General features: G+C 46.8%; 1 protein-coding gene across 1 annotated transcript in view; it reads left to right on the forward strand.

Annotated features, from left to right (window-relative positions):
- The window catches only part of gfer (growth factor, augmenter of liver regeneration (ERV1 homolog, S. cerevisiae)), a 41,552-nt gene extending 31,250 nt beyond the window's left edge, over positions 1 to 10,302 (forward strand). The window contains exon 4 of the mRNA XM_038819627.1: positions 9,698 to 10,302. Within this exon, the coding sequence (XP_038675555.1) occupies positions 9,698 to 9,716 (19 nt within the window). The 3' untranslated portion in view covers positions 9,717 to 10,302. The remainder of the gene's footprint in view (positions 1 to 9,697) is intronic.
- Positions 10,303 to 10,759: the final 457 nt, after the last annotated feature.

Here is a 10,759-nt window from a genome sequence, read left to right on the forward strand (position 1 = left end):
CCTAGTCCACCCACACCGTGCTATCATCAAGAAGACTCAACAGTGTCTATACTTCCTCAGGAAACTAAGGAAATCCAGCATGTCCACACTGACTCTTACCAACTTTTACAGCTGCACTAGAGAAAGCATCCTATCTGGCTGCATCACAGCCTGGTATGGCAACTGCTCGGCCCAAGACCGCAAGAAACTTCAGAGAGTCGTGAACACAGCCCAATCCATCACACGTACCTGCCTCCCTTCCATTGACTCTATCTACACCTCCCTCTGCGTGGGGAAAGTGGGCATCATAATCAAAGACCCCTCCCACCGAGCTTGCTCACTCTTCCCACTTCTTCCATTGGCAGGAGATACAAAAATCTGAGAACACGCACGAACAGATTCAAAAACAGCTTCTTCCCTGCTGTTACCAGACTCCTAAAAAACCCTCTTATGGACTGACCTGATTAATACTACACTCTTGTATGCTTCACCCATTGCCAGTGCCTATGTATTTACACTGTGGACCTTGCGTTGCCCTACTTTGTATTTTCTTTTTCTTTTATTTTATTTCTCATATACTAAATGATCTGTTTGAGCTGCTCACAGAAAAATACTTTTCATTGTACCTTGGTACATGTGACAATGAACAAATCCAATCCAATTTGGAAGTGAATGGTCTTATTAGCAACATAAAGCATGGTTTTGTGTGAGGGAAGTCATGTCACACTAATTTAATTGAATTTTTTGAGGAGGTGACAAAAATGATTGATGAGGGAAGGGCTGGGGATGTTGTTTACATGGATTTTAGTAAAGCATTTGACAAGGTCCCTCATGGCAGGCTGGTGCAAAAGATTAAATCACACAGGGTCGGAGGTGAACTAGATGGATTCAGAGCTGGCTTGGCCATTTAAGACAGAGTGTAGCAGTCGAATAGAGGTCTGTAACTAGTGGTGTTCCACAGGGATCAGTACTGGAACCTCTGCTGGTTGTAATATATATAAATGCCTTGGAAGAAAACATAGTATCATCCGCAAACTTGCTAATCAGACCAGCTAAGATTGCAGAAGTTGCGGATAGTGATGAAGATTGTCAGAGAATTAAGCAGGATTTAGATAGGCTGCAAAATTGGGCGGAGAAATGGCAGATGGAATTTAACCCGGACAAACGCGAGGTGAAGCATTTTGTGAGGTCCAATTCAGGTGGGAGCTATAAAGTAAATGGCAGAAACATCAGGAGGATAGACACATACAGAGATCTAGGCGTGCATGCCACAGATCCTTAAAAGGACAGGTGGAAATTATGGTAAAGAAAGCATATGGCATGCTTGCCTTCATCGGACAGGGCATCGAGTATAAAAGTTCGCAAATTATGTTACAGTTATATAGAACATTAGTTAGGCCACATTTGGAATACTGTGTCCATTTCTGGTCACAACACTATGTGGAGGCTTTGGGTTTACCAGGTGTTGCCTGGTATGGAGGGTATTAGCTATGAGGAGAGATTGTATAAACTGGAATTATTCTCCCTCGAAAGACTGAGGCTGAGGGGTGACCTGATCCAAGTTTATAAAATTATGAGGGATATAGATAGGGTGAACAGTTGGAGGCTTTTTACCAGGGCGGAAATGACAATTACAAGGGGGCACAAGTTCAAGGTGAGGGGGAAAGGTTCAGTGGAGATGTATGGTGGTGGCGGCCTGGAATGCATTGCCAAGTGAGGTGGTTGAGGCAGATACGTTAGCGATCTTTAAGACTTATCTAGACAGACACATGAACAGTTGGGGTATAGAAGGAAACAGGAAGTTGGTCTAGATAGGACACGTGATCGGCGAAGGCCTGGAGGGCCGAAGGGCCTGTTCTTGTGCTGTACTGTTCTTTGTTCTTTGGCCCTAAGTCTGCACTCCTCCTGCACCACGCTGGAGCCTCTGCAGACCAGGGCACTGGAGGCCTGAGGCTTCCGCACTGAAAGTAAGGTTCGTCGTGATGTCCGAGTGCAGGTAAATGCGCATTTTTGTCCTTTTAGAATTGGCGGCCCGTTGTAAGATGTAGCAAATCCATCATTTGGATGAACTCCATAGGATACACGGAACATTATATTAAACCTGATACAACATGGCCAATTTCAAGTGGAAAAACAGACATTTTATAGACAGTTGATTTGATTTGATTTGATTTATTGTCACATGTACCAAAGTACAGTGAAAAGTATTTTTCTGCGGCCAAGGGAACATACACAGTACGTACATAGGAGACAAAAAAGAATCACCGAAAGAGTACATTGACAAATGGTACATCGACAAACAGCGATTGGTTACAGTGCGGAACAAGGGGCCAAACAATACATGAGCAAGAGCAACATAGGGCATCGTGAATAGTTTTCTTACAGGGAACAGATCAGTCCGAGGGAGAGTCATTGAGGAGTCTAGTAGCTGTGGGGAAGAAGCTGTTCCTATGTCTGGATGTGCGGGTCTTCAGACTTCTGTACCTTCTGCCTGATGGAAGGGTCTGGAAGAAGCCACAGATGCCTGGGTGGGAGGGGTCTCTGATAATGCTGTCTGCCTTCCTGAGGCAGCGGGAGGTGTGTGCAGAATCAATGTGAGGATCCAAGCTTGTGTGATGCGTGGGCTGAGTTCACCACACTCTGCAGTTTCTTGTGATCCTGGGCCGAGCAGCTGCCATACCAAGCTATGATGCAGCCGGATAGGATGCTCTCTATGGCACATCTGTAGAAGTTTTTGAGAGCCGATACAGGCATGCCGAATTTCTTTAGCTTCCATAGGAAGTAGAGACGTTGTTGGGCTTTCCTGACTGTTGCATCAATGTGAGTGGACTAGGAGGGACTGTTGGTGATGGTGACACCCAGGAACTTAAAGCTATCGACCATCTCCACTTCGGAGCCATTGATGTAGGGGGTGGGGAGGGGGGGGGGGGGGCCGGGTGTTCGTGCTATGCTTCCTGAAGTCGATGATCAGTTCCTTGGTCTTTCTGACATTTAGAGAAGTTGTTTTCGGTACACCATGCAACCAAGTGATCTATCTCCCTCCTGTAGCCTGATACATCATTGTTTGAGATACGTATCATCCGCAAACCTATAAATTGAGTTGGAGTTAAATCCTGCCACACCGTCATGTGTATATAGCGACCACAATAGAGGGCTGAGCACACATCCTTGCGGGCTCCGGTGTTGAGGACTACTGTGGAGGAAGTGCTGTTGCCCATCCTGACAGATTGTGGTCTGTTGGTCAGGAAGTCAAGGATCGAACTGCACAGGGAGGGGTCAAGTCCAAGGCTAACCAACAGTTTGATTATTAGTCTTGCCGGAATAATGGTGTTGAAGGCAGAGCTGTAGTCTCACATAGGTGTCCTTGTTGTCGAGGTGTTCGAGTGTTGATTGTAGAGCCAGGGAGATAGCATCTGCTGTGGTCCCGGTGACAGGCGAACTGCAATGGATCGAGACCGTCTGGGAGGCTGGAGTTGATCCGTCTCATGACTAGCCACTCGAAGCATTTCATGATGACAGACGTCAAAGCCACTGATTGGTAGTTGTTGAGGCAGGCTATCTTGTTCTTCTTTTGGTACTGGTATTATGATGGTCTTCTTGAAGGAGGTGGGGACCTCGGAGCGGAAGAGTGAGTTGTTGAAGATGTCTGCGAATACACTCGCCAGCTGGTCTGCGCAGGCTCTGAGTGCTCGCCCAGGGACTCCGTCGGGGGCCCGTTGCTTTCCACGGGTTCACTTTCAAGAAGGCAGCTCTTACCTCTGAGGCTGTACTAGTGGGTGTGGGTGTGTCCAGGGCTGTTGGGGCGGGTTGCACTGATGTATTGGCTGACTGTTCAAAGCGGGCATAGAACTTGTTCTGTTCATCGGGGAGGTGAAGTGTTGGCTAGTGTAGACTTGAGAGATGAACAGACACTTCCAACACTGATGAAGGTTCAACTCAATTTTATTAACTACTTCTAACTAACTAACACACGATGACTGTTGATCTAAATGATGCTAACTTAAACTAGAGACCTAAGCCTTGTCCGAACCAGTTGATTCTCTCAGCACGTGTTGTAAGTCTGTGCTGGGCTGGATGAGTTCTTGTTACACTCAGAGGCAGCACCCAGAATGAGCAGGAACCGTGGTGCCCTCTGCCTTTATAGTGTGTGTATTCTAACTGGTGATTGGCTGCGGTGTTTGTACATGTTGATTGGTCCCTGTGTGTGTCCATCAGTGTGTGTCTGCACCATGATATACTGGTGTATATTAAGACAGGAGGGATGCTCCAGCCCGAGATATTCCTGTAGGAGAGAGACACCCACAGTTATCAGTGGCATCCGAGACCAGTCTGTGTGGAGTAAAAGAATCTTAACACCGTGGCTTTCTGTCGCAAGCTGGAAGTTATGGGCCCTTAATATAGATTTTGGGCGCGTTTGCCCGGAAAAATTTCTAAGTGTGGTAGCGAGCGGGAATTGCCATGAGCTTACTGCCTCTCGGCCCAGCGAGGCCGGCAGCGCAATTTAATGTTAATTTGTCCACTGAATGAAGCCTCACGGGCTTCTCGCCGCAAATAACGGCTCGCCAGGTGACTCGCTGGCACCTCGCTCGCCAGCCCCTAACAAGATTGAGCAGCACAAAAGCTGGGCAGCATGGTATCACAGTGGGTAGCACTGTTGCTTCACAGCTCCAGGGTCCCAGGTTCAATTCCCGGCTTGGGTCACCGTCTGTGCAGAGTCTGTATATTCTCCCCGTGTCTGCGTGGGTTTCCTCCGAGTGTTCCGGTTTCCTCCCACAATCTCGAAACACGTTCTGTCGTGAGAACTGTAACAGGTGCCGAAATGTGGCGATAGCGGCTTTTCACAGTAACTTCATTGCAGTGTTAATGTAAGCCTACTTGTGACAATAAAAGATTATTATTATTATTTTAGCTGCACATGCTCAGCCAAGGCCAGCCAGCTTGCAATAATGGCATTCAGGAGACCGGCCCCAAGATTCGGGGACGCTACCTAGGGAGACTCCTGGAGGCGATGGAGACCAGGAGGGATGTCCTATTCCCCGAGGGTCCCGGAGGATCAGCCACAGGGCAGCCAGTGCTGCCTGGGATGAGGTGGCGGCAGCTGTAAGCTCGGGCAGCGTGACCAGGAGGACTGGCCTCCAGTGCAGGAAGAAGGTCAACGACCTACGCCAAACAGCACGAGTGAGTAGAAACCAACCCTAAGGGAGCATCCACCCCCACTTCCCAATAACACCTCCCCAACCCCGTCTTCACATCCCCTCTCCCACCACTGTAAACCACACGTGTGGCTAACGATGCCCTCTCTGTGTCTCCTCAGGAAAAGCTCCCCCATAATCGGTGGGAGAGGGCCCAGACTGGCGGTGGGATGCCGGAGAAAAGAATCTTCAGCTTCTTTGAGGAGCGGATCCTGGAGGTGACTTGTGTGGCCGAGGACAAGGCGGTCACCAATGCGGAGGCTGGCGGACGCTGCAGAGCTGAGGAACCACTAGGCTCCACCTGGAGCACCACCAGGCCTGGCAGAACAATATGTTGCAGGGCAGCTGGTGCTTGAACCAGCTGCCCCTCCATCCCAAGGTGGGGAGGCCGCTGAATGATGGGGGGCCATTAGATATGGGGTCACTCTCGTTAATTGTATGGAAATGGGGTCTAAGTGGTGATAATTTGTTTCTAGCCATGCGAGATCCCGATTTCTCCTGTGAGAGTGGATCGGTTGCATCACAAATTGTTTGGCGCCCGGGTGCTGATCTAATTTATGGCCCCTCCCGCTATTCACCGGCCTCGTTACACTTGTGCAAGAGCGCAACGAAACTGGAGAATCGCGTCCTTTAATTCTCATTGATTGCAGTTTTCTACGATTGATGTAGCAAGGAAGACAGTGTTTGCAATCATATAACATCTTTCGTGTCTTCAGGATGTCCCAAAGCACTTAATAGGTAATTACAAAAGTACAGCCGAGATATGCAGACCAATGTCTCAATAATAGCAATGGGATAAGTGTCTAGTTGATATATTCTTGATGGTGGCTGTGCCTTCAGCTGCCTGAGCCCGAAGCTCTGGAATGTTCTTAAACCTTGCTATTTCATTTTCCTCATATTATTATTAGACGTCCTTAAAACCTACCTCTTTGACCAAGTGTTTTGGTTACCTTCTCCAATAACTCTGTGATATTTTGTTTTATAATACCCCTGTGTGGCAGTCCGGGGTGGTTTATTACATAAAAGGCAGTACATTGACAATTTGCTATTGTTGATTGAGGGATAAATGTTGGCTAGGACACTGGAAAAGTGAGATAGTTTATATTCACCCGGGAAAGGTACATAATTATCATTGTCATCACTGAATGGCAATCACCAGACTTCCTGTGAGGCCTCATAATTATAATTCACTTGTGGGAATTGCTGTATCCTGTACAAGTTGAGTAATTATATGCCTTCCCCTCCTTTGCAGTCAAGCAGGGTCTCAGGTTCAAAGTTCAAACCCAACACTACCTCGCAATAAATTGAAATGAATAAATGAAATGAAATGAAAATTGCTTATTGTCACGAGTAGGCTTCAATGAAGTTACTGTGAAAAGCCCCTAGTCGCCACATTTCGGCGCCTGTTCGGGGAGGCTGGTATGGGAATTGAACCATGCTGCTGGCCTGCTTTAAAAGCCAGCGATTTAGCCCAGTATGCCAAACCAATGCCAGCCAAGACTAAGCGTGGAGATCATGGAATGGAACTTGAACACATGACGTACTCCCACAGAGCTGGGAGTGACAAATCGAGCTACAGAATCTGAAGTTATACATTGCTCTTAGGTGCCACAGACTCTCAGCCCATGGCTGGAAGTTACAGGCCATGGCTGTGATACGGAGCTAAATGGTTGAATTGTGTTCATGAAGCAATCACCCAGACACTTGACATCAAGCAGATAATCTCCAACCAAAGCAAAGTTGAATCCCTACCCTGCTAGTGACTCAGCCGTTAGAGTTTATGGTCTTGACTCTTTTTCAACACTGGCAAACCAACCTATACTGTCAGTGGAAACAATTATACTATTTTCTCTTGACAGGGGATTGGCTACAAGTGTAAGTATGAGCAAGAATGAGTATTCTTCCTTCGAGGCTTTGATACCCCCTCAAGATGAGGCCATTTTATTCCTCACTTCCCTTGACAGAAAAATAAAATGGTTCTTTTCACAAACCTAAATTACGGTTAAACATTCTAACAAAAGATAAAATATCCTTTTCTGCTGTTATTAATTGAAACAATTTTTGCCTACAATAGTATTATAACCAGTTGTGAAATCATCACAAAAAGCTTCTAACGTTATGTAACTAACAGTGGGACAAATTTTCACAATACTGCATGCTAAAACATGGAATAAATATAATTAAATTAGATATAATTGTCTGTTCTCTTCAGGAGAACACGATATCCAAGTCTTAACTATACAACATGCAGATAATTAGTTTGCAAATCCAACTAGCCTCATTGTTTTTAACTGATATCAATGACGTCTTCAGAAACTCAGTGCGACTTGACCCGATGTACACACAACAGCTTTTAAAATAGTAAAAGCCAGAGCCTTATAAAGTAAAATTCGACACTAGTCTACTTGAGGTGTTATCAAGCCAGATAAAAAAAGAAAGTCTTGCACTTATACAGCACTTATCATGACCACTGGACATCTCAAAGTGCTTTTGCAGCCAATGATGCACTTTTGAAGTTAGTCACTCTTTTACTGTAGGGGATGTGGCAATTTGTGCATCACGGGGGCTCTCAAACAGCAATGTGATGATGACCAGAAATCTATTTTTGATTGAGAGATTCCAACCTAGAACCTTGTGATTCAGAAGCGAGATTGCTCCCCGCTGAATCACAGCTGGTGGATGGCTAAGTTGCATATCTTGTCCAAAGCATTCTGTAGTTATTAAGGCCAATCTCCACATGTGCCACTGGAATTTTCCACTCGGTATGTGAACCTCTCCCCTCCCCTTCCCCGCCCCCAGTGAGGCTGAAACGTGGCCAGAGGGTGGAGGGGGTGGTTTCTCAGCAGCAGGCCACATCATACTCTAAGTAGAATAGGGTTGTTGTATTTCCTTAGAGTAGAACAGCGAGCGTACTTCAGATGTGCTCCATTGTTCCTGCAGTGCTTCCTGACATTTTGGGATCGCAGAAAAGTGCTTTTAAAAAGCAAGTTGTTCCTTTTAGAACTCAGAGGAGGCAAAGATCAATTCAAATCTCGGAGCACTCACATCAGACTGCACCCTGAATACTGCACCCAGCTCTGAACATTCGGAATAAAAAAGGGGACATTCAAACATCAGGAGAGGTGCAACAAAGAGTCAAGTGGCCAATTGCCAGTGTCAGACATCCCAGTTCTGATTAAAGAATGGAAATTTTTTTTTTTTTTCAAACATAGTGTGGTAGTATGACTAGGGGTATTACGGTACCTGGGAGTGTGAGTTGCCATTGGTGCAGAGGGCTCGCCCTACCGGGGTCGGGGTGGAGTAGCGAGGGGTGGTGGCCAGGAGATGGCCAGTGGGGTCGGGGTGGATTTGCACGGAACATTATTGCTGCAGCTGGAAAGGCAGCCATGCAGCTGCACACACCGCTAACAGCCCACTGTGAACTTAGGGCCACTGGCCCCAGCCGACCCATCAGTTGTATAGGCGCGCTCCAGCACAACGCATCTTGTTGGCTGGGATGGTGTGTGTGGGGAGTGAAGTATGTATATGCTACAGCTTGTCAGTGTCCTGAGTGTTAATCACGGTGAATCCCGCACCGCTTTTCATTGGAATCAATTGTGTTCCACATGGCGCCGGTGCTAGCCCCTCCACAGTTGCTAAATCGATCCACGGTTGGAGCCAGTTCTGCTAATATGACAGTCCAAGAATCCTGCGTTATGTTTAGTCTCAGAAACACAATGTTTTGGGCTCAACTGCATTCTGTGGCAAAGGTTTCCTCCAATGTACTTTTAGCCATTTAGGCAAAAAAAGGTTAAGCAGCATGTCTCACGACAATACGCTGGTGGAAGGGCGGCATGGCGGCATAGTTCTTAGCACTGCTGCCTCACAGTGCCAGGGACCCGGGTTCGATTCCAGCCTTGGATCACTGTCTGTGTGGAGTTCTCCTTGTGCCTGCGTGGGTTTCCACCAGGTGCTTCGGTTTCCTCCCACAGTCCAAAGATGTGCAGGTTAGTTGGATTGGCCATGCTAAATTTCCCTTTAGCGTCCAAAGGTTAGGGCAGGAGGGTGAACCTGGTTGGGGTGCTCCGTCAGAGCAAGGGCCGGTGCAGACGTGATGGGCCGAATGGTCTCCTTCCACACTGTAGGGATTCTACATAAGAGCACACCCTGCCAGAAACTTAGGTTTTCAAAAGATGGGGGTGCCCTTTTTAAAGATGAAAATGAATAAAAGTAGAACCCCCCCACCCTCTCCCACACAACCCTTTCCCCCCAACATGGAACGTCCCCCCACAAACAGACAATACAACGGCAGTGGGGGGGAACTATCAGGCATAAAGATCTGGCAATGGCATTTAAATCTATTCAAATTATGATCAAGTTTCCCGTTATATCATTGGCAGGGGGTGAGGACAATCAATCTGGGAAATCCCACAATCGTAAAATCTGCTTTGGGACTCGTGTGGGCATTTCCACCCTTATGGCCGTTCCAACCTCTGGAATTTCTACACTCCATCCCAACCCCGCTAACTCTGTTTCTCTCTCCACAGATGCTGCCAGACCGGCTGAGGTTTTTCCAGCATTTTCCGTTTTTATTTCAGATTTCCCCACCTGCAGTATTTTGCTTTTATTCCGGAACAAGAGGAGCCAGCTTGAAAGTGACAAGGGTAATTATTTGGGGAAACTCTTCTTCAAACACAAGAGTGTTGAGCACGTGAATCGAACTCCAGGCAGAGTAACCTGGCTGAAACCTCGGGAATCGATTAAAGAGCAACTGGTTACCGTGACGTTAATTCCCTGAGATGGATCAATCAGGATGGACTGAAAACATTCTCCTCTTGTCAATCACAGTTAAAAATGTCTGCTACATGGACAGAAATATTAATATGATCTGTGTGTAATCTCAAAAAACCTTTATCTGACATTGAATCATAAATATAGCTTAGAAAAATAACTTTTGGTTCATCATGTCTGAGCTAGATCCTTGGTAGACCTATCTTATTCAACCCATGTCTCTGCTCTTTCCGTATAGTCCTGTATTTTATTTTCCTTCATGTATTTGTCACATTCTCTTTTGAATGTTACTATCTAATCTTCCTCCATTTTCAGGCGTTCCGGATCACATCGACTCACTGGTAAAAAGATGTTTCCTCAACTTGTCTCTGCTTCTGTTGCCAATCATTTTAAATCTGTGTTCCCTGGTTATCCAACCTTCTGCCACTGGAAACAGATTCTTCTTATTTACTCCAATCAAAATCATTCACACCTTTATCAACTCTCCTGTTGACCTTCTCGGCTGTAAAGAGAATTTCTCCATCCTCGGACGCAATTCACCCAAAAGAATGACTGAGGGCACCATTCAGCGGAAAAAAGTTAAAGTTGTTTTCGGGTGCGTTTGGCGGGTGTTTCTCGGCGGCTGCAGTGTCGAGAACAGCTTTGCTCTTCAATGGCACTTTGCCGTATTTATGATCTTGGGGAGTTGCTCCCCATCAAGGCCACACTTAGGCAGCCATCCTGCACTGCAGGAACGACTCCTTGCAGATCGGGGCACCATTTTGGAAGGCTGCCCTGATCTCTCGAGCCGCCCCATCAGACTCCCACTGGCTTTCAGG

This window comes from Scyliorhinus canicula, chromosome 15 (assembly GCF_902713615.1).
Source record: "Scyliorhinus canicula chromosome 15, sScyCan1.1, whole genome shotgun sequence".
Lineage (NCBI taxonomy): Eukaryota > Metazoa > Chordata > Chondrichthyes > Carcharhiniformes > Scyliorhinidae > Scyliorhinus > Scyliorhinus canicula.